This window comes from Giraffa tippelskirchi, chromosome 9 (genome assembly GCF_054371585.1).
Source record: "Giraffa tippelskirchi isolate mGirTip1 chromosome 9, T2T-mGirTip1v1.2.pri, whole genome shotgun sequence".
In the NCBI taxonomy this organism is placed as follows: domain Eukaryota; kingdom Metazoa; phylum Chordata; class Mammalia; order Artiodactyla; family Giraffidae; genus Giraffa; species Giraffa tippelskirchi.
Window position 1 is genome coordinate 100,692,991 of NC_137283.1, and position 25,307 is coordinate 100,718,297.

A 25,307-nucleotide genomic window follows, 5' to 3' on the forward strand; every position below is an offset into this window, starting at 1 on the left:
AAAAAAGAAAAACTTAGGTTTTTTTCCTTCATGAGGGCTAGGTAAGTTTAGACCTCTGAACAGTCTCTGGGCTGGTCTGGGCTTTCACACTGGGAGGAGGCACCACACTGGCAGGAGTGCAGAATCTCTGGGTACAAAGGTAAAGACAGCCCAGAAAGCTGTGTGCTTGAGAGAAATTACCTATGAAACTAGCAGGTGGACAGGGTTTTGCTTAAAACCTGTATTATTTTCAGAGTTGTATGCACAGCGAATTTCAGAAAAACTCTAACCTCAGAAGAACCTGTATATAAGACTCTGTCCATGTTTTCTAGTCATCTAAATCCAAGTTGTTTCCTTGGGCTAAGGACTGTAGCGTCACTGTTAATGTGAGTTCAGACACCAACGTGCTAACAGCATACTGAAACCACAAAGAGCTTAATTTCAAAAGGTTACTCTGAAAACTGTCCTTTGCACTTGCCATTCCCCTACCCAGAAAACTGCCCATAGACAGATGTGTATTGTCCCTTCATTCAGTCCACTTGGGTCTCTGCTCAAATGCCCTCTTGTTGGAGAAGGCTTCTTGACCATCCCATCTGAACACAAACACACTCAGAACTAGACTCGATATCACCTTAGAATGACTTACTTTTCTTATTCCTTATTTTTCTTCCTCACTACCTCTCATATTATAGATACATTTGTTTGTTGGTTTCCACTTGTCCCTCCACCAATACAAGCACCACGAAAAGAGGAACTCTGTCTGTTCACTGCTATATCCCACCTAGTCCTTCACAGAGGACTTGAACACATGACCACTGTTCAATGAGTATTTGTCACATGAATGAAGGAACTGTAGATATTTTAGCCAAATGCTACACTTCTCCAGTTCTCTTCACAGCAAGACATAAACTCAAACTAAGCTCCTGAGACCCACACAAAATGCTAATAAATACTTCCTCGGTTGTCTTTGTTGCAGCTTATGAAGCAAGTGTATCCATGTGAACTACCCTGAGAGTCTACGAAGGGCAAGTTTCTTTTCTGATCTCCCCAGGCTGTGACATTAATGAACACACCACTTGCCTCCTCCCCACATCTCAAATTTTCCCACACTTGCAGAAAGCAAGAGCTCTTTTCTTACCATATTGATCTGAAGAGCTAGTGAAGAGAAGGTAGTCAGAGGCACAGGTCTGGGATTCAATATCCAAATCTCCCAACCTCAGAATCAATCTCTTCCCCTTCGGTACTGTGATCGTCTTTTCACAAACAGTGTGATTGGGGTACGTCTCTGGATAATTCTTAGATGTCATGGTGCCACTGTCCTTATAGGTCACTATGTGCCCACAGCCGTCACCTGGTAAAGAGAAAAAAGATACAAGAGGTAAGTGAAATGAATTCTTACTGAGAACTGAGAAAGTTCACTATAATCTTCACTTTATGTATTTTATTCCTTCTATGAAGAGAGAAAAGCTAAAAATAAAAATTGTTTTAATTATTACATGGTATCTATTATTCCAGGTTATTTCTTCTCTTGTTTCTCAGCTTAATCTTCTGAACATTGTTGATCAAAATGTTTCATGTATTAGCATGGTAAGCCCTTTGCAAACACATCATTTAATCAAATTACTTTTTCTAATCATCTATTCATCTACCCATCCACACTTGCACAGTGGGCCCTTGGCATTCACAGATTTGCCATTAGTGGTTTTGTCTATTAGCAAGCCAATGGTATGAAACAATCTGCAACTGAGGGAAAAAAAATACCACTCATTTTGGGGGTAATTGTCCTGATTAAATGGGATCAGGGTGGCAAAATGCTTCTGGAGAATCTGAGACTCATGCTGAGTGGACTATGTTTAAGAGCCTGTCATTCAACTAGGGATTAACAATCATCCCACGTTTATATCTCAGTTAATAACAGCCACAGAGTTGGAGACTTGGAGGCTTCCCAGGTGACTCAGTGGTAAAGAATCCGCCTGCCAATGCAGGAGATGCAGGTTCAACCCCTGGGTTGGGAAGATTCCCTGGAGGAGGAAATGGCAACCCACTTCAGTATTCTTGCCTGGAGAATCCCTATGGACAGAGGATCCTGGCGGGCAATAGTCCATGGGGTCGCAAAGAGATGGACACAACTGAGCACGCACACACAATAGACTCAGGACGTATCATGAGTTTCGTGCTTGCCACCTGCCAGACATGGCATTGTTGGAGACACATACAAGCAGCAATGGCTGTTCACCACTCAAAGTGAACTGGGAGACAGTCACGTGCTCAGATATCTATAATTCTAGGCGCCCCTGCCACTGCAGGAGCTTAAACAAAGTGCCAAAGAGGGCAAGAGAGAATCTATTTCAGTGAATTCTCACTACTTCACTAAAATAAGGAACTCTCTTAAGGCTTTCTGAATAGGGAAGTTTAATCAATTGACCAACAAGTTGCTCCAGTAAATTAAAGCAACCAAGTTATCTGACAGCATGTAAAACTGAGTGGGCTGTAAGATTAAGGAGCATACACTGAATTCAAAGCACAAAATGCCTATAATTAGTACAGTTTCAGAGAAACAAACCCAGAAATTTTGCCCTTAGCTGGAGGGAGAAAAGCAGAAGTCTGTTGGAGAAGAAACTCTCTGTGGTGGTAACAGAGGGCAGACCAAAGCCTCCTATAGCAGAAGCCCCACCAGCTAGGGCATCATGGGAATCTGAAGCCCTAGGCAGCCTTCTTCCTTCTCCAGCCTAGCCTCTGCTACAGGATTCATCTGGGGTCTTCTTTTATCCCACTTCCTTCTTGCCCTGAGGCTTACAGCCCAAACAGTGATGGTTGCCGTTTAATAGCTCAGTCACATCCAACACTGCGACACCATCGACTACAGCCCACCAGGCTCCTCTGTCTGTGTGATTCTCCAGGCAAGAATACTGGAGTGGAGTGCCATTTCCTTCTCCAGGGGATTTTCCTGACCCAGGGAAAGAACTCCGGTCTCCTGCATTGGTAGGCAGATTCTTTACCACTGAGCCTTTAGGGAAGCCCCAAATGGTATTGGAGGCCTCATTAAAATAAGGGGTGGGAGAATCTGTGCTAAACCAGCAGTCAAGGCCGAGGGACAGCCCCGCCCAAGCAAAGAAGAACTAAAGAGCTTCTTGATGAAAGTGAAAGAGGAGAGTGAAAAAGTTGGCTTAAAACTCAACATTCAGAAGACGAAGATCATGGCATCTGGTCCCATCACTTCACAGCAGATAGATGGGGAAACAATGAAAATGGTGACAGATTTTATTTTGGGGGGGCTCCAAAATCACTGCAGATGGTGACTGGAGCCATGAAATTAAAAGGAGCAAGTGACTGAACTGAACTCTCAAGATTTCAAGCTGGGAAGCTGGAATGGGGGAAAAGCGGAAGTGTTAGTCACTCAGTCGTGTCCGACTCTTTGCGACCCCATGGACTGAAACCCACCAGGCTCCTCTGTCCATGGGATTCTCCAGGCAAGAATACTGGAGTGGGTTGCCATTTCCTCCTCCAGGGGATCTTCCCTATCCAGGGATTTAACCCAGGTCTCCTGAATTGCAGGAAGATTCGTTACTGTCTTAGCCACCAAGGAAGCCTTGGATTAGGGAAGAATTGATCTAAAGAAGCAGGAAGTTAGTTCCAAGGGGAAATGGAGATAGACAGCTAAGATAAAACTACTCTGAAACCTGGAGGTCCAGGCAGAAGTTGTGGAATTTATATGACTATGTAATAGAGGCCCACAGAGGATTTTGAGAAGAGAGATAATGAAAGAGGTATTTGAAAAAGACTCTCGAGATAGGAACTAGAATGCACGAGAATGTGCATCATAGAGCAGGAGGAGGGTTAGAAATAGGGTAGCTGGGATGGAAAGGTAATGAAAAACAGGAGGAAGTTCACAAGAAAAAAATCAATGGACTTGGGTTTCAACCTATTATAATGGGAAGACAGGAGAAGAAAAAAACAACAGTGAGATTTTGAGAACACTGAGGCTGATAAGACAAAAAGAGAAGCCCAGAGGGCAAGCAGGTTTGGGGACAAAGGCTGTAAGTTTGGTTCTTAATGCTTGAGGTGATCACTGTAAAATATATTTCTGGATGCAGGTTCGACCCCTGCTTTGGGGAGATCTCCTGGAGAAGGGAATGGCAACCCACTCAAGTCTTCTTGCTGGGAAATCCCATGGACAGAGGAGCCTGGCGGGCTACTGTCCAAAGGGTTGTAAAGAATTGGACATGACTTAGCAACTAAACAAAAACATATTTCTGGAGCTCTCTGGCAGTAAGTACATAATTGTTGAGAATTAAATGAAAATTATACTAGAGTAATACATATGCTGCAGAAGCACAAAGGGAACAAAGTTTTAATTTAAACTTTGAATTATTTACCTGCTTTTAAAGGCTTTAGTTAAAAAAAAAAAAATCTAACGCATAATTTCTCTTGGAAACCAGAAGACATGTTAATCACACCAGCAGGCATTCTAGTTGTCCTTTTAATGGAGATAGATGCCCTCACTCCCCACCAGGTCCTGGTCACTCATTTCTATGACTTGCCTCACCTTAGAAGGCACTGATTTTGAGCCCTCTGATAAAACAACAGTAAGGTAACCAGTGTTGTTGTTGTTAGCTGTTCCATCATGTCCTACTCTTTTGTGACCTTAGGGACTGTAGCCCACCAGGCTCCTCTGTCCAAGGAATTTCCCAGGCAAGAATACTGGAGTGGACTGCCAATTCCTTCTCCAGGGGATCTTTCAAACCCAAGGATTGAGCCTGAGCCCAGAAATATAGCTATCACCTCAAATGTAAGAACAAAACTTACAGCCTTTGTGCCCAAATCTTCTTGCCCTCTGGGCTTCCCTTTCTGTCACATCAGCGTCAGTCTTCCTCCTGTCTTCCTCCTGTTTTTTCTCTTCCTCCTGTCTTTCCCATTATGATTAGTCAAAATCGGAGTCTGATTTTTTTTTCTTGTGAACTAGTTAGTGCACAGTTCTGCATATGAATATACATATAAACAATGCTCTCTAAGCAACCAAGATATCACCATTCAAACATTTAAATGTCCCTTTTCTTAGTACTGTGAAATTCTGCTTTTATAAGAGAAAAGAGAGAATTTCCTGGCAGTCTAATGGTTAGGGCTCTATGCTTCCACTGCAGGAGGCTTGAGCTGGATACCTGGTCAGGGAAATAAGATCCTGCATGCTGCATGGCATAGCCATAAAATAAATAAGAAAAAAGAAAGAGAAATCTTTTCCTAGACAACATAGCTACATTTAAAATGAGGATCAATGACAGGTGAATCAGCCTGTACATGATTACTGTATTCTAAGTTTTAACTGACATGTCATGACAAAGGAAAAATCCCAGGGGGTCACTTTTATTCAAGACTGTAATTATGCTTCTTTTCAATGCCTTCTACTCTAAAGCCCAAGAGGAAACTCCTTTCACCCAGTGACACTGGCAGAATAGGAGCAAGTTCAAGCTTTCAACACTGCCATCATTACTTTACATGGGAGATCTGTGCCTTCTTGGGAAAGGTTTCCCTTTTCACAATCTAGCAGAATGAAACTAGGTCTTTGTTCTCCCAAAAAACCTGAAAAGAACTGCGAAGTCCTAATTCACTAGAAAAGCAAACAACTGTCATCAGAAGTTGCAATTTCACTCTTACTTATGGAAGACTATTTATGGAGTTTTCTGGGGCAAGCACTAATATAATAAACGTATTTCGTCGATATTGATGACACGAGGAATTTTCAACTGACTGTCTTTCCATAGTTTTGATTACTTCAAAGGACTAGATACAGTTAACAATACTATAGTATATAATTGGAAGTTGCTAAGAGAGTAGATCTTAGATGTTTTCACCACAAAAAGGAAACAGTAATTATGTGGGTGACAGCAGTTGTTAATGAACACTATGGTGTTAAATAACTTTGAAATATATAAATATATAAAACCAACTCACTGTAGGCTTAAATTTACAAGATGTCATATGTCAATTATATCTCAATAAAGTTGAGGGAAAAAAAGAACTAGAAATATGTCAAAGGGGGACTAGGAAGTGCCTAGGGAGAGAAAATGCCTATGGTATCATATATTGAATAAAGCAGAGCATAAATAGAGCATATAGTATCGTATATTGAATAAAGCAAATGAAAACAACAGATAAACACTATTCCCACGACCTCATCCTAACACTGTCACCTAACTCAGAACCCAGCTCTAATTAATCACAAACAAGGAAGATGACAAGAGTTATTTAAAAGTCGACCAATTCATGTCCCATATGTCACGTGTTAACTTCAATATTGTGGTCATGTTATACTACAGTTTTGCAAGATACTATCACAGGGAAACTAGGTAAAGGTACATAACATCTCTCTGTATTATTTCTTACAACTGCATGTGGTCTGTGGTCATCTCAGAATAAAAATTTCAATTAAAAAATTGAAAAAGAAAAACCTATCAGTCTGGTTAAGTTTGGCTGGCAGTAGGTGAAAACAAAGGTGCTTTTATTTCCTATTTTATACTTTTTTATACTATTTGGTTTTGTGATTCTGTATGCTCTTCTAATTATCTTTAATTAAAGAATTTATAGAAGCTTGCATTAAAAAGATCACTATGGAATGATAACCAATAAAGGAGAATTTTTGTTCTAAAATCTTTTTGTACTAAATCCATTAACCAAGTTCTCATATTTGTCTAAGGAGCATGGAGTGTTGAGTCTCAGGGGGTTCATAATGTATGACCCAGTTCACGGATGAGAACACAAGATGTATATGGACTTGCCTTAAAGCTATTTAACCAATGGTGGATGCCAGATGACAATTGCAAGATGATCTAATTCTAGAATTTTGAAAACACTTTTGTCTCATCTCTTTATTTTATTTTGTAACATAAGTGTATTTGTGTTTAATTTTGGAAAACTACCTGCACTGCTATCTTATCAGAGCTCTCTTTACAGTCTTTCACAACATCCGTCTATTAAAATGAACAACTTGCTGATAAGATTATCTGGCAATGGTAACAAATAGATGGAAAATCGTTGGGTAGAAGGTAGAGGAAGAACTTCAAGATGAAAGAATCAGGCAGGGCACCATCTAAACTCACTGATGGATCTCAGCATGACTACATGAGACCGTGAGATGTTACAAGTCTCCCGACAGGATAAAATGTGCTCTACACACCTTCACCTATGACGTGTACTCTCACCAAAAAGCAAAGCATGTGAATCAATAACTGAATCTCATCAACCCTTTACATCTAATTTCAGTCTACAGGAAACACAGAGGGTAGAAACACAAGTGTACTGACACCATAAGGAAGTCATCCAGGCTGAAATTCATCCATTAGCTGAATCCAGGCTGCAATATTCTAGGCACAACTGACCCAGTTTCTTCAACAATGTATTGTACAAAGAAATGTTTTAAAAAATGTTTTAGATTAAAGGAAACTTAAGTACCACAACAACGATGTGAATCTTATTTGGACCATAATTTGAAAAAACCAATCTAACCAAACCATTTTTAAAAGATAACTGGGGGCAATCTATAGACTCAATGCAATTCCTATCAAATTACCAATGGTATTTTTCACAAAACTGGAGCAAAAAATTTTTTTGTTTAATTTGTATGGAAACACAAAAGATCCTGAATAGCCAAAATGATCTTGAGAAAGAAGAACAGGGCTGGAAGAATCATGCTGTCTGACTTGACTATACTACAAAGCTATAGTAACCAGAACAGTATGGTCCTGGCACAAAAACAGACACGTGGATTAATGGAACAGGATAGAAAGCCCAGAAATAAACCCACACACTTATGGTCAGGTAATCGCTGACAAAATCGGCATGAATATACAATGGAGAAAAGACAGTCTCTTCAATAAGTGGTGCTGGGAAAACTGGACAGAAACACGCAAAAGTATGAACTTAGAACATTTTCTAACACCATACACAAAAATAAACTCAAAATGGATTAAAGACCTAAATGTAAGACCACTCCTAGAGGAAAATACAGGCAGAACATTCTTTGACATAAATCACAGCGATATTTCTTTTGATCCATCTCCTAGTGTAATGGAAACAAAAGTAAAAATAAAGGGCACTTAATTAAACTTAAAAGCTTTTGCACAGCAAAGGAGACCATCAACAAAATGAAAAAAGAACCCACTGAATGGGAGAAAATATTTGCAAATAATGCAACCCACAGAAGTTTAATTTCCAAAATATACAAATAGCTTATATAGCTCAATATAAAAAAACCAGTGACCCAATCAAAAAATGGGCAGAAGACCTCAATAGACATTGCTCCAAAGAAGACATATGGATATCCAACAAGCACATGAAAAGATGCTCAACATCACTAATTCTTAGAGAAATGCAAATCAAAACTACAATGAGATACCACTTCACACTGTTTAGAATAGCCATCATTAAAAAGTCTACAAATAATAAATACTAGAGAGAGTGTGGAGAAAAGGGAACCCTTCTACACTGTTGGTGGAAATGTAAATTGGTACAGCCACTATGGAGAAGAGTATAGAGGTTCCTTAAAAAAACAAAGTCACCATGTGATTCTGTAATCCCAGTCCTGGGCATATTAACCTGAAAAGATAAAAATGCTGAATCAAAAAGATAAATGCATCCCAATGTTCACAGCAGCACTATTTACAATAACCAAGACATGGAAGCAACCTAAATGCCCATCAACAGATGAATGGATAAAGATATGGTGTGTGTATATGTGTATACATGTGTTTGTATATATATATATATATATATATATATGAATATCACTAGTTATACAAAAATAAGGAAATAATGCCCTTTGCAACAACATGGATGGACCTAGATATTATCATCCTAAGTGAAGTAAATCAAAGACAAATAAAATATGATATCACTTATATGTGGAAACAAAATGATACAAATAAACCTATTTACAAAACAGAAGTAAACTCACAAACATAGAAAACAAACTTAAGGTTACCAAAGGGGAAGTGGTGTTGGGGGATTAAATTAGGGATTTGAGATTAACAGATACATACTACTATATATAAAATAGCAAGGACTTACTGTATAACATAGGGAATTATATTCAACATCTTGTAATAACCTATAATGGAAAAGAATCTGAAAAAGTATATATGTAGTTGATTTACAACGTTTCAGGTGTACAGCAAAGGGTGGTTCCATTCCTGGGTTGGGAAGATCCACTGGAAAAGGGATAGGCTACCCACTCCAGTATTCTTGAGCTTCCCTGGTGGTTCAGATGGTAAAGAATCCACTTGCAATGCCTGGGTTCAATCCCTGGGTTGGGAAGATCCCCTGCAGAAGGGAATGGCTACCTCCTCCAGTATTGTGGCCTGGAGAATTCCATGTACTGCATAGTCCACGGGGTCACAGAGGACACACTTAGCTCTGAAAGGCTGAGCCACTTTCACTTTCCAAGTCTACCTTAAGAGAGGCAAGAGTCGTTCCTCACCACCTGCTCCTAATCTTTGACTGAAATGAGAAGAGGACCGACTGTGAAATACTTCTTTTCATTCTGATCCCAGAGAGTTGCTCTAGAAACTAAAACTCGGCCTCAGATGTTAGGGGCCTGGGTTCTAATCCCGACACTCACACATAACATTGCACTTTGCTACACACCTGCTGCTGCTGCTATGTCGCTTCAGTCGTGTCTGACTCTGTGTGACCCCATAGATGGCAGCCCACCAGTCTTCGCCGTCCCTGGGATTCTCCAGGCAAGAATACTGGAGTGGGTTGCCATTTCCTTCTCCAGTGTATAAAAGGGAAAAGCAAAAGTGAAGTCACTCAGTCATGTCCGACTCTTAGCGACTCCAAGGACTGTAGCCCACCAGGCTCCTCCGTCCATGGGATTTTCCAGGCAAGAGTACTGGAGTCGGGTGCCATTGCCTTCTCCAGCTGTACACGTAAAACACTCCAAATCAACTACAAGTTTAAAAAGTTGGACCCTCAGATGCAATGTATTTCTATTAATAAATGTGTGCTTTCGTGCTCCGTCCTCACCTCAGTTGTGTTCAGTTCTTTGCAACCCTATGGACTGTAGCCCGCCAGGCTCCTCTATCCATGGGATCTTCCAGGCAAGAATACTGGAGGGGGTTGCCATGCCCTCCTCCAGGAGATCCTCCCAATCCAGGGATCGAACCTGCATCTCCTACATTGCAGGCGGATTCTTTACCACTGACTCACAGGGGAAGCCGATTAATAAATGTTGTTGTTGAGTTGCTCAAGTGTGTCCAACTCTTTGTGACCCCATGGACTGCAGCACTCCAGGCTTTCCTGTCCTTCACTGTCTCCCGGAGTTTGCTCAGACTCGTGTCCATTGAGTCAATGATGGCATCCAAACATCTCATTCTTCTTAATAAACACTGATGCTAATTTTAAAAAAGATATTGGGATATTAAATAATATCAGGGGAGTACTATTCACTTTTTTGGGTGTGATAATGGTATTGAAGTTATGTGAGAAAATGCCTTTTTTTTAAGGGGTGCCTACTGACACATGTAAGGCTGAAATGACATGATGACATGAAGCATGGGATTTGCCATAAAGAACTTCAGCAAAAAAGGGAGGGAGGAGAGGAAAATAAATGAAAAAGACCGGGGAAATGTTGATGGTTGCTATAGCTGGGTGATGAGGTATTCATAGGTGTTTTTTTTTTTTAATTAAAATGAAGAGAAATAAAGGTCAATCTTGACGGGGGAAAAATGCAGTCAGGTTTAGGATGAAGCTACGCATGGTGTTGGGGGGACTCCGGGACAGTGAGCCGCGGTGACGCATTGGTGGGAGGGGACAGGGACACTGACCTGCCACCTACCCACCACCAAGGGAAGAACAGGGCAAGGAGGGGGAAGGAGGAAGTTTGGCCACAGGGAATTCATCTACTCTTCAAAGTTCTACCGCACAGCTTTTATCTTCTTCTTCCCTTGAACTGTAATTTAATTGCCAAAGCACATGATGACTAAACTTTGTATCATTTCCTCCTCTCTTTAGGCTGAAAACTTCTACTCCCTGAAGAATATGTGAAGGGTTCATCAGGGGCCTAAATCCCTGGGTTGGCCTGGAGCCACCAACCTCTACCTCCTCAAAACAACTCACAGAAATAAAATTGGATGTCTGAGGCTTTGATTTTGGAGAAAGCTGCAAGTATTCATCAATGCTTTATAAATCCCCAAGCGATCTCGACCCCAACGTTAAACATTTTAACTCTAAGCATTTGGAAACAATCTAAATAAGAAGAGTCAAACTATGATGTCTTCAAGCAAATTGAAAAGTTAAGATCATGTTTTAGAAAACTAATTATAAAACAATATTGACCACATACATAAGTATGAAGGAAAAAATAGGTTTAAAGTGTTTATTTTTATGGTGCGGGATTAGAATTGATTTCCATTATCTTCTAAACTATGAGTACATTATATATAAACCAGAAAAATAACATAATGAAAACTACCAAACCCACCTAATGTTCTTTGCAACATTAAAGGCTGTGTTCAGCATTAGTCTTAAGGTATAAGTCTCTGTAAACCAACATACCTAAACTGGCATTAAAAACTTACTTAACAAACAGCTCAGAACTTAGAATGACGTGGTTCCCACTTGAAGGAGCTCACAGTCAGAGGGGGAGAGAGGTGAGTTAACAATAATTCCTGCGAGTCAAGTGACAGATCCAACAGACCCAATATCTACTCTCCAAATGCCTGAAATGAATGGATATGCCTCTTTCAGACTTTAACATCGGCTACTTAGGAAGTATGGCTATACAAGGTATTTTCTAAATAAGCTTAAGACAAATTCCAGATGCTTGTCTACACAAGTCCACCATTTATTTAGTCTACTGTAATTCCAGCCACTAAGAAAGGAAAACAATAACTTCCTTAAAAGACTATTTCCCTTTGATAAGAAGTCATGTTCCACTAACAGCAAAGTGAAATTAAGACATATCTGATAATGGACTAAGTTCTGCAATACTACAAAGAATGATTCAGGCTTTAAAAACATTTTTTTAAACTGAATTGCACTTGTTGGAAAATTATCTGGATGAAGTTAAACCACTAGTACAAAAATACCTTTAAGAATAATTACTAACTCAACCACAGAACAAGACAGCAGTCTTCAAACTTGTTTTATTATGACCCATAGTTAGAATAAAGATTTTTTTCATCACAACCTAAGCAAGCACACATGCATACACCTGCATAAATAACAAAAGCCTAATGTTATAGTACTTTTTATTATATGTAATGAACTGTGATATATCCTACTCTATTCCATTTCTTTCTTTTTTAAAATTAAAAGCATACTGGTTGTGCCAAGTGAACTAAATGTACCACCTACAAATGGGTCCCAAGTTACCATTTGGGAAAGAACGCTCTAAAATATCACAAGTGAAACCATTTCTAGAAACATGATTTTATTACAGTTGTATATTTGCTCTTTGTAATATTCAAGTCACAACAGGTCTCAATGCATACACCATCACCCCTGTGTGGGTGTGAGAAAATTTCTTCCTATGTCTGAGATCAAGTGAGCTCTTGATGACTACAATCTTTTCAACCACAAAAGGGAGTTTGCAATTATTACAGAGCTCTTTGTCTGATGGTAAGGCGAACAGCTTTCCCAAGCTATTACTAATTTCACTGTCAGCCATCCTCTCTTATAAACTTTGTTACCCTCCAATTGTGCTTAACTTTTTACTTTATGTGTTGCCTGGAAAAGAATAAAAGAGCAAGGGAGGAGAGTCTTTTTATTCTTTGTGAGAATAAATAGAGAAAACAGAAGTTATGATAGTAAAATTTCAATTATTCTAAATCTTTAGTTTTCCTGAAAAAATAATGGATGACAGTCACAGCTATAGACTAGAAACACATGACTAATTCTGCAAAACAATTCTGCAAACTTAAACTTTAAGAATCTCCTTAAACTTAATTCTCACTGTGTATAAAATAGGTGCTGAAGGTATAACTGTTAATGTAATGAAGATGACACTTTTGTCTCAGCAGATGAAAGGCATATGAAAGTAAAAAACGGGGGGGAGGGAACAGAAGGGACTTGTCAAAAGTCTCTCCATGTGAACTCTCAACACAATGCTTCCTATCAGCTAAAGAAAAAAAAATCACTTAACTCAATATGAATGCATGAAAATTAAATCATTTCAAGAGGTCTTATCCAAGAGTCCCTACATAATGGGAGATTATTTCCATCAGTGTGCAAAGACATCAATAATTTTAATACTGGCCCATTAAAAAGCATCATTTATGCCCAATGGAAATAAAAATCTCAAAACCTAGTTTAATGCTATACTTTAATGTGGTGTAAGTAAAATCAGTGACAAGTCCATAGTTCTTTGGTCACCCTCCAGTCTTGTGACTCCTATGAAAAGGAAAAAAGATCACTGTAAGAGTTGAGGATGTGAGGGGAAGACATGTATTGTTTTTCTAATTTCATAAACTATTTCCATATACTTGGCAAGTGGCAGAGCACAATGCACTGGGTTCCTTTGTCCTTGGAAGCTGTGTGGCCTTGACCTCTCCAAGCGTCAGTTCACCACGTGCAACACAAAGACAATGACAGTGCCCAACCAGGGTTATCACGAGCGTTAGATGGTACAAAGCTAGTAAAGCACAGAGCATAGAGGCAAACATAGAGCGAAAATTCAATATAATTACTATATTTTTCTTTTAAAATACTATACACAAAGTATCAAGAATATTGTTTTGAATTAGCTGGCTTCTTCCAAATTGTAACACTCTTTGGCTCTATGATTCTAAGAAGTTTGTATCATCAGTCTTCCTTCAAAATGACCAAAACTGGGCATGGTAAAGATGAATAAGGCTGTATGTGTTAAGTGTTTGAAATTACTGGAAAGTCTAACTGGAACGCATTCCTCAAGATGTATCTAGAGACACTAACTGCCAGCTCAGCATCTGTCAGAGGAGGCACTGTGGATCCCCTGGTCCTAGAAGGTTTACAGAGATCACGCCCATGTCACCAAAAAAGAGTTACAAGGCAAATAAGCTCCCAGAATCCTTTTCTTCCCTTCAGGACATCTCAAAGCCCTTGCTCTAACAGAGGACGCAGGCTGTAATACTCCCAAGGAACTCCTTGCTCATTTGGCGTCTCCTGGGAGTGGTGCTCTGTGGGGACACATGAGCCAACTCCTAGGCACACAAAGATCCCAAAACAGTGCTTCTAGGATCAAAGATCAGTTGTGGAGAGATGGATCTGAGACTTTAGAGGTCTAAAACCAGATGCTGAAATTGTAATACCTGACTGATATTCTAAAGTCAGACTTCCCAAAGTTGTCATTAAGTTACAAGTGCTTAAGTTACAAGAGAAATTGGTAACAAATTGGACACATTGTATGAGAGAAGTGTCTCAGTTTCACAGATGCAAATATAAAAAATAAAACAAAACCCTTGTTTGTAAAGCAAAATAAACCTAAGATGACTGCTTTATCCCTGTTGAATAGATGCTCAGGATAAGGAAGTCAGAGAAAAGTGGCTGCTGACCTTTACTAATAATGTCAGGATGTTGATGTCATGTCCACGCTGCAGTTGCTCAAGCTGAGGATAAGTAAGAGCAATCCTTCCCATCTCAACGTGCTACATTTTCTAAACTTGGTTCCCTGTTAAATATGCATACTACTGACACTCACACAAAGTGTAACTAGATATCGACTTTTCTCTCAACGTCCAAAAATTCCAATATTACCAAGTAAAAAAGTTCACCTGAGTTTTAGAAGTTAAAACTGTGGATAAACAAGGTCCTACTGTATAGCACAGGGAACTACACTCAATAACCTGTGATAAACCATAATGAAAAAGAATATTAAAAAGAATGTATATATATATATATATAAAACTGAGTCAGTTTGCTATACAGTAGAAATTAACACATTATAAATCACCTGTACTTCAATAAATTTTTTAAAAATGTTAAATGGTAAATGTTTCTCTCTTGCTCCCTCATACACACAAGTATTTTCACTTTGACAGATTTTTTTAAATTAAGAACCAAAAATTTACTAGAACAGGAAAAAAAATCATAAAATTAATTGTGAAAGGCTCTTACTAACAGGTAGCATTTATCAAACATCTATTGTAAAAAGTGACATACTGAGTGTTCTAAGGGCCTTTATATTAATTTTATTTAATCTTCAGGACCATCATATTTGGTTAATATGTTATTAATTCCCTTTTTAAAAATTATAAAACATATCATACACACAGGCATACATACAAATAGCTGTGTATAAATAGTAAAATCTCAAACATCCAAGTACATACCCCGTATCTTTTAAGATAGGACAATTCCAACACAACTCAAGAAAGCACACAGCATCCTTTCTTCATCACATGTCCTTCCTATTATCCCTGTTCTATGTGTGAAGAAGCAGAGGCTCTGAGAAGCTGAGTTGTCAGCCCCATGGAGGAGCTGGCATGTGAACCTCACCTGTCTGATTCTGAAGACCATGAAACTCAAGCATTTAGGCTGCAATTGCTAAGGTTATACATTTCGAGGGTGAGGAAACAGAGATTTAAGACACTGCCCAGGATCACACTACTACTGCTAAGCAGCACAACTGGCATTAAAACCCACATTACAATCATTTATTTATAGTCCTTCTCTTTTAGTCTCGAAATTAACATGAGGAAGAGAGCCATATTTAAGTCAGGGTTTCTCATAAAACTTATGAGAAATTCCACCACTCTCTCTTTTTCTCATAAAACTTATGAGAAATTCCACCACTCTCTCTTTTAAATTATTTAAGTAAGTGCTTTTTACTAGACTATTAAAGGAATAGTCTGAGAGGCAACTATTTCACTTTCAGCAAAGGTTGTTCTATTTGCATCTGTGTGGCTCCCAAAAGCTGCTCTGTAATACGAAGTTTTCAGTAGATTAAAGTGCTGCTTCTCAAACTTCAGTGGGCACAGCAACCACCTGGGAATCTTACTAATACGCAGGGCCTGAAACGTCTACATGCCCAAAATTCTCTTGATAATGACTATTCTGCTGGTCCTTATAAGATGTACTCTGAGTAGCAAGAGACTTGGGAAGGAAGTGAAGTGTTAGTTGCTCAGTCGTGTCTGATTTTTTGCAACCCCATGAACTGTAGCATGCCAGGTTACTCTGTCTATGGAATTCTCCAGGAATTGGAGTGGGTAGCCATTCCCTTCTCCAGTGGGTCTTCCCGACCCAGGGATTGAACCTGTGTCTCCTGAACTGCAGGCAGATTCTTTACCATCTGAGCCACCAGGGAAGCCTAAGAGACTTAAACGGCCTTCATTATTAACAGGGATCTTGCAGTGAATTTTTTTAAAAATGAAAAATTCTTAACATGTAAGTTTTGTATGGTTTTACTTTAATATCTATTTCTAAAATTGGAACACATCTATTTCTGACCCAATTTTACTCTAGATTTCACTTATACATCTAGGACAGAAAATAATAAATTTCAGGATCTATATTTAATCCAGAGTGATATTTCTGACACATGGACAAGAGCGTCAATTTAGGAATTATTTGAAGATACAATGGAAAATATACAAAGAAATAGGATGAGAAGGTTTGTGGGAACACACATTATATGCACCACATATAAGAAAAAAGCAATCAGTGTTTACCTACCAAAGAATAGCAAATCTCAATTGGAAAAGAGATGGTATTTTATCATACATCTAATGAGGTATGAAACATAAGACTTGTGAGAAAAAAGTAAACCTTATAAAATTCATGTCACATTGCATGGTCCTAAAAATTGTACAGCCATTGCACATTCTGTATTCTGCACTGCTGAATGTATCACAGTGGATAAAAGCACATGGTTAGCTACTAATTGGATGTTTTTGGTGGTTCAGATGGCAAAGAATCTGCCTGCAATGCAGGAGACCTGGCTTTGATCCCTGGGTGGGGAAGATCCTCTGCAGAAGGGAATGGCAACTCACTCCAGTATTCTTGCCTGGAAAATCCCATAGAGAGAGGAGCCTGGCGGGCTATAGTTCATGGGGTTGCAAAGAGTTGGACACAACAGAGTGACTGACACTTTTCACTTAAAGGTCTTAATATTTTTGTGGCAAATGTAATCACCTCTAAGAGAAAGTCAAAGGCTATTAATTCAAACCTTTACTGCATAAATAACCCCCTGAAACTGTGTTCCTCCAAGGCTTCTTTTCTTGAGATTGATCCCATCTGGAAGAACATCTCTTGAAGATGAGAGTCAGGAGACCATCCTAAGGCACTTACAATTGTAGATGTGTTCCCTGAGTCCACTTGAGGCACAGAAAGTGAATGTGCCTGGGGTAAATGATCCAGTCTCTCTGAATCTCAGTTCCTTCAATACTTCTCAGAATTGTCAGGACTAAATGAAGTCAGAGGCAAAAAAAAATTTTTTGATTAAAAAAATACAAAGGTAAGGTTTTAAATGTTATTTACATTAAAAAAAAATCTGATTGGGTAACAATGATCAACAGACGCTTAAACCACTGACTGAAATGTTGATGGGAAGAGTCCTGTGAGTGAGCAAGAAATTATTATCCTGCAGACTACTTCCAGGTCATATGGGAAAAGGCAACTTTATAATGGAGGGATCAAGTTGTAATTTCCGGAAGTCACTGATCATTCTTGGCATCATTCAAACCTGGGGCAATAATAATAACAGTTATAATAAATGCATCTTGTTGTGATACAGTTAGCAGTACATGGCACTCCGAGGTACCTTTATCAAAACATTTAGCCCGAGTCTAATCACAGTTGTAGGTCTAATTCAGGTTTATAGTTTAGGCACTGGTGTAAGAAAAAGACACACCACTCAGAAGCAGTAAGTCAACTTAAAATGTGAGCTGTGTCACCAGATAAGTGAATTTGACTTCCTTTCAGGAAAATAAAATGTATGTTGGTGGGGATCAGCGGTAGAGTAAAAGTCACTTAAGAGATGTAATAACTAACTGCAATGTGTGAACCTTGTTCAGACCCTTGTTTGAACAAACCAATAGCCCAGAGACATGTTTAGGTTAATAGAGGAAATATGACTTGAGTATTAGATGATATTAAGATATTACCATTAGTATTTTTAGGTGTGCTCAAGCCATTGTGGCCATGTAAGAAAATGTTAATAGATGCAAATAAAATCTTTAGGGGAGAAATGCCATGAAGTCTTTAATATACTTTAATACCTCAGGAGAAAAGCAGTGTGTCTGTTAAGATCTTAATAATATAGCACAGTAACTGTAGCAAAGAGGATGAAAAAGGAAAAGAAGAAAGATGGGTTGGGGGGAAGAAAAAGGAATTTCCTACCCAAAAGGCAAGAGGGTCTCAAAGATTTTTCGACCCTTCTGAGCTAGCACTGACAGCAGGTACAGGACCATTTCTTTGTTGAGTTGAATTACCTTCTATTCTAGACTCTTGGCAAAGCAGCGGCTTTCTAGGGACAAGCGGAAAAAAAAGGCAAACCGTGGCCCATGTAATTCTCACAGTAAGCAGCCTCCATTCTAAACTCAGAGCAGGAGCAATCCAATAAACAGATCTCACGTTCCAGTGGGCCCATGAGCTATTATGTCTCATGAGCTATTATGTCTCAACAGTTTTCTCCTTGGGACTGAAATCAACCACACTTCAATCTGAAGTGAACCTGCTTTTGTGAAAAGCAATAAGAAAGCTGCATTAAACCTACTCAGCCTCGTAAAATTTAAGTGAGACCCACAGAAAAGTTTACCATTTTCCCTGTAGGAAATTTTATATACCGGCACTCAAAACTGAACTGGACTTCATAACTCATAACCTTTAATATTCACTGGTCTTGATGTTCGTCAGAAATAAAAGTGAAATAGTTGTTTTTTCCTTTTCCTTTTTTCAAGAATAGAGTGCTCCATAAAAATCATTTACACATAACCTCTAGGTATATTCATGAAACACTCTCAGTTATGAAATGGAGCCATACAAAATTAAAATGACCATATACAAGCATATAAAAGACAAAGACATTTCTGCAAATATGGGGAATTAAGTCTTCCCTGGAGACAGTTCATGAAAACTAGATACACAGATTAAACAGAAGTGGCATTAAACAGTCAAGGCATATAGGACTCTATGGCTTGACACAGTGCTAATGTCACCAAAACCTAAACTGTCCCCAAATGATCTTCAAGGCAAAGCAGGGCCCTGCTGTCCTCAAGGTATAAACATCTGCAGACCTTAAGGGACCACTGACCCACCTGGCCCAAACCAGTATACCACCTGCTCCCCTGTTCTCAAGACTGCTAGCACCTAACATGGCAGTTTTGCCAGTGTTGTTTGGAAAGGAGTCTCAGATTCCTAGCCCCTTTCAGAGCTGAATTTAGTTATTTTCTTGAACACATATAAGATATCTCTAAAGACATCACAATAGTCATGTGTGCAATTTCCTCTAAAAACACCTAAGTGACTATGACCCTTCACCTCATTCTCTCAGACCTCAGCCACAGCGTTCATGCACTGACTCAGGAAATCTGGAAATAGTTATCAGCCAGGCACTATACTTGGTGCTGGTGGTGAATAAAAAGGCTCTGTTTCATTCCTGCTTTCATGAATCTTAGACTTTCCTCCTCTTTTTCTCCCATCAACTCCCCCCACCCCTGATCCTAAGACTAGGACTTAGTTAGAATTTATTTCCACATTGGGTTAAAAATCACTATGTGGCTTTTTTCCCTCATCAATTAAGTCTCTTCCATTCCTGAACCCTCTAAGGTGAAAAACTATTTTTTAGAATTTTATATACAAAGCAGAGAATGAACATCTGGAAAATGATATCAATGTGACTCTTCAGTTGCAAAAAGGCAAAATTACTCCTTAGTCTTTCTCACTCCAGACCTGAAAGTCTGGCAATAGTTTTCCTTTCATCTTTAATGTCTTTGAATATACTAGAAGTTCAGTTCAGTCCAGTTGCTCAGTTGTGTCCAACTCTTTGCAATCCCATGGACTGCAGCACGCCAGGCTTCCCTGTCCATCACCAGCTCCCGGAGCTTACTCAAACTCATGTCCATCAAGTCAATGATGCCATCCAACCATCTCATCCTCTGTCGTCCTCTTCCCCTCCCACCTTCAATCTTTCCCAGCATCAGGGTCTTTTCCAATGAGTCAGTTCTTCTCATTGGGTGGCCAAAGTATCAGCATCAGTCCTTCCAATGAATATTCAGGACTGATTTCCTTTAGGATGCACTGGTTGTATCTCCTTGCAGTCCAAGGGACTCGCAATAGTCTTCTTCAACACCACAGTTCAAAAGCATCAATTCTTTGGCACTCAGCTTTCTTTATAGTCCAACTCTCACATCCACACATGACTACTGGAAAAAACCATAGCTTTGACTAGATGGACATTTGCCGGCAAAGTAATGTCCCTGCTTTTTAATATGCTGTCTAAGTTGGTCACAGCTTTTTTTCCAAGGAGTAAGTGTCTTTTAATTTCATGGCTGCAGTCACCATCTGCGGTGATTTTGGAGCCCCCCAAAATAAAGTCTGTCACTGTTTCCACTGTTTCCCCATCTATTTGCCATGAAGTGATGGGACCGGATGCCATGATCTTAGTTTTCTGAATGTTGAGCTTTAAGCCAACTTTTTCACTCTCCTCTTTCATTTTCATCAAGAGGCTCTTTAGCTCCTCTTCACTTTCTGCCATAAGAGTGGTGTCATCTGCGTATCTGAGGTTATTGATATTTCTCCTGGCAATCTTGATTCCAGTTTGTGCTTTATCCAGCCTGGCATTTCACATGATGTACTCTGCATATAAGTTAAATAAGCAGGGTAACAATAGACAGCCTTGACGTACTTCTTTGCCAATTTGGAACCAGTCTGTTGTTCCATGTCCAGTTACAACTGTTCCTCTTGACCTGCATACATATTTCTGAGGCAGGTCAGGTGGTCTGGCATTCCAATCTCTTGAAGAATTTTCATAGTTTGTTGTGATCTACATAGTCAAAGGCTTTGGCGTAGTCAATAAAGCAGAAGTAGGTGTGTTTCTGGAACTCTCTTTCTTTTTTGATAACCCAACAGATGCTGGCAGTTTGATCTCTGTTCCTTTGCCTTTTCTAAATCCAGCTTGAACATCTGGAAGTTCATGGTTCACGTACTGTTGAAGACTACCTTGGAGAATTTTGGGCATACTTTGCTAGTGTGTGAGATGAGTGCAATTGTGTGGTACTTTGAACATTCTTTGGCATTGCCTTTCTTTGGGATTGGAATGAAAACTGACCTTTTCTTTCTTTCTTTCTTTTTTAAATAAATTTATTTATTTTAGTTGGGGGCTAATTACTTTACAATATTGTAGTAGTTTTTGCCATACATTGACATGAATCAGCCATGGGTTTACATGTGTTCCCCATCCTGAACCCCCCTCCCACCTCCCTCCCCATCCCATCCCTCTGGGTCATCCCATTGCCCCAGCCCTGAGCATTTGTCTCATGCATCGAACATGGAATGGTGTTCTGTTTCACATATGATAATATACATGTTTCAATGCTATTCTCCCAGAACGTCCCACCCTCACCTTCTCCCTCAGAGTCCATAAGACTGTTCTATGCATCTGTGTCTCTTATTCTGTCTCGCATATAGGGTTATCATTACCATCTTTCAAATTCCATATATATGCATTAGTATACTGTATTGGTGTTTTTCTTTCTGGCTTACTTCACTCTGTATAATGGGCTCCAGTTTCATCCATCTCAATAGAACCGATTCAAATGTATTTTTTTGAATGGCTGAGTAATATTCCATTGTGTATATGTACCACAGCTTCCTTATCCATCCATCTGCTGATGGACATCTAGGTTGCTTCCATGTCCTGGCCATTGTAAACAGTGCTGCGATGAACATTGGGGTACACGCGTCTCTTTCAATTCTGGTTTCCTCGGTGTGTATGCCCAGCAGTGGGATTGCTGGATCGTATGGCAGTTCTATTCCCAGTTTTTTAAGGAATCTCCACACTGTTCTCCATAGTGGCTGTACTAGTTTGCATTCCCACCAACAGTGTAAGAGGGTTCCCTTTTCTCCACACCCTCTCCAGCATTTATTGCTTGTAGACTTTTGGATAGCAGCCATTCTGACTGGTGTGAAATGGTACCTCATTGTGGTTTTGATTTGCATTTCTCTAATAATGAGTGATGTTGAGCATCTTTTCATGTGTTTGTTAGCCATCTGTATGTCTTCTTTGGAGAAATGTCTGTTTAGTTCTTTGGCCCATTTTTTGATTGGGTCGTTTATTTTTCTGGAATTCAGCTGCAGGAGTTGCTTGTATATTTTTGAGATTAATTGTTTGTCCGTTGCTTCGTTTGCTATTATTTTCTCCCATTCTGAAGGCTGTCTTTTCACCCTGCTTATAGTTTCCTTTGTTGTGCAAAAGCTTTTAATTTTAATTAGGTCCCATTTGTTTATTTTTGCTTTTATTTCCAATATTCTGGGAGGTGGGTCATGGAGGATCCTGCTGTGATTTATGTCAGAGAGTGTTTTGCCTATGTTTTCCTCTAGGAGTTTTATAGTTTCTGGTCTTATGTTTAGATCTTTAATCCATTTTGAGTTTATTTTTGTGTATGGTGTTAGGAAGTGTTCTAGTTGGAAGAAACGGACAAATTCTTAGAAAAGTATAACTTTCCAAAACTGAACCAGGAAGAAATAGAAGATCTTAACAGACCCATCACAAGCACAGAAATTGAAACTGTAATCAGAAATCTTCCAGCCAACAAAAGCCCAGGACCAGACGGCTTCACAGCAGAATTCTACCAAAAATTTAGAGAAGAGCTAACACCTATCCTACTCAAACTCTTCCAGAAAATTGCAGAAGATGGTAAACTTCCAAACTCATTCTATGAGGCCACCATCACCCTAATTTCAAAACCAGACAAAGATGCCACAAAAAAAGAAAACTACAGGTCAATATCACTGATGAACATAGATGCAAAAATCCTTAATAAAATTCTAGCAAACAGAATCCAACATTATATTAAAAAGATCATACGTCATTACTAAGTGGGCTTTATCCCAGGAATGCAAGGTTTCTTTAACATCCGCAAATCAATCAATGTAATACACCACATTAACAAATTGAAAGATAAAAACCATATGATTATCTCAATAGATGCAGGAAATGCCTTTGACAAAATTCAACATCCATGTATGATAAAAACCCTCCAGAAAGCAGGAATAGAAGGAACATACCTCAACATAATAAAAGCTATATATGACAAACCCACAGCAAACATTATCCTCAATGGTGAAAAATTGAAAGCATTTCCCCTAAAGTCAGGAACAAGGCAAGGATGCCCACTTTCACCACTACTATTCAACATAGTTTTGCAAGTTTTGGCCACAGCAATCAGAGCGGAAAAAGAAATAAAAGGAATACAGATAGGAAAAGAAGAAGTAAAACTCTCACTGTTTGCAGATGACATGATCCTCTACATAGAAAACCCTAAAGATTCTACCAGAAAATTACTAGAGCTAATCAAGGAATATAGTAAAGTTGCAGGATATAAAATTAACACACAGAAATCCCTTGCATTCCTATACTTCAATAATGAGAAAACAGAAAGAGAAATTAAGGAAACAATACCATTCACCATTGCAACAAAAAGAATAAAATACTTAGGAATATATCTACCTAAAGAAACAAAAGACTTATATATAGAAAACTATAAAACACTGATGAAAGAAATCAAAGAGGACACAAATAGATGGAGAAATATACCGTGTTCATGGATTGGAAGAATTAATATAGTGAAAATGAGTATACTACACAAAGCAATCTATAGATTCAATGTAATCCCTATCAAGCTACCAGTGGTATTTTTCACAGAACTAGAACAAATTATTTCACAATTTGTATGGAAATATAAGAAACCTCGAATAGCCAAAGCAATCTTGAGAAAGAAGAATGGAACTGGAGGAATCAACCTGCCTGACTTCAGGCTCTACTACAAAGCCACAGTCATCAAGACAGTATGGTACTGGCACAAAGATAGAAATATAGATCAATGGAACAAAATAGAAAGCCCAGAGATAAACCCACGCACCTATGGACACCTTATCCTCGACAAAGGAGGCAAGAATATACAATGGAGAAAAGACAATCTCTTTAACAAGTGGTGCTGGGAAAACTGGTCAACCACTTGTAAAAGAAAACTGACCTTTTCCAGTCCTGTGGCCATTGCTGAGTTTTCCAAATTTGCTGGCATATTGAGCGCAGCACTTTCACAGCATTATCTTTTAGGGTTTGAAAAAGCTCAACCGGAATTCCATCACCTCCACTAGGTTTGTTCGTAGTGATGCTTTCTAAGGCCCACTTGACTTCGCATTCCAGGATGTCTGGCTCTAGGTGACTGATCATACCGTCGTGGTTATCTGGGTTGTGAAGATCTTTTTTGTATAGTTCTTCTGTGTATTCTTGCCACCTCTTCTTAATATCTTCTGCTTTTGTATGAGTTCCTCTATTTTAAATCTGTATTTTCAGACTTTCTGCTTACAAACAGCAGTTGGACTAGACATACAACTTCAGTACTTTGTCTTGTTCGGGTTGTGATTCTCAGCTAGAGTCAGCTCGGAGTCTTCGGCCACAGGGCAGGAACTGGTTCCTCACTGCCTTCTCACCCTATCCTCACTGGGCACCCATTTCTGACCGAATACCCACCATATGCTGGCCGCTGTTCATGACACGTGGCTTCTCATGGACCTTGCATTCTCACGGCGGGAAGACAGACAACAAGAAAAGTATAAATTACTCTATTAGAAGATACAAAGTGCTCTGGAGAAAACTGCAAGCAGTGAGTAGGGCGGGTGGAGTTCTGGGGAAGACCAGAGGGCTCCAGGTGGTTAGGGCTGGTCTCCTTCCAAAGGCAAGGTCTGAAGAAAGACTGACAGGGAAGGAAATCGTGTGGACATTTGGAGACAAGCCTGTTCCAGCTAGAGGGAGTAGCACATGCAAAGGGTCTGGGCTACAAGGAGCCTGATATCACTGAGAAATAGTGAGAAAGTCAGTATGGCTGAGAACATGGAGTGTGGTAGAGAATGAGGTCCAAGAGGCGGTGGGGGAGGCAGAACAAAGGGTCCCTGTATGTGTTAAATTAATAGTAAAAAACAGTAATGATTAGTAAGGTAGCTGCCATTTATTGAGTTCTCTGTGCTAACAGAAAGTCCAAATAGGTTTTATGTATTATCTCCTTACCTGGAGGAGGGAATGGCAACCCACTCCAGTATTCTTGCCTAGAAAATCCCATGGACAGAGGAGCCTGGTAGGCTACAGTCCATGGGGTTGCAAAGAGTCAGATATGACTAAGCACAGGACATTATTTCCTTAA

General features: G+C 39.3%; 1 protein-coding gene across 2 annotated transcripts in view; it reads right to left on the bottom strand.

The window, feature by feature from the left end:
* DCBLD1 (discoidin, CUB and LCCL domain containing 1) overlaps nucleotides 1-25,307 on the bottom strand; it is a 74,643-nt gene that overhangs the window by 45,751 nt on the left and 3,585 nt on the right. For both annotated transcript variants that reach the window (XM_081530923.1, XM_081530921.1), the window contains exon 2: nucleotides 1,118-1,330. In XM_081530923.1, coding sequence (XP_081387049.1) covers nucleotides 1,118-1,330 — 213 coding nt within the window. The remainder of the gene's footprint in view (nucleotides 1-1,117; nucleotides 1,331-25,307) is intronic.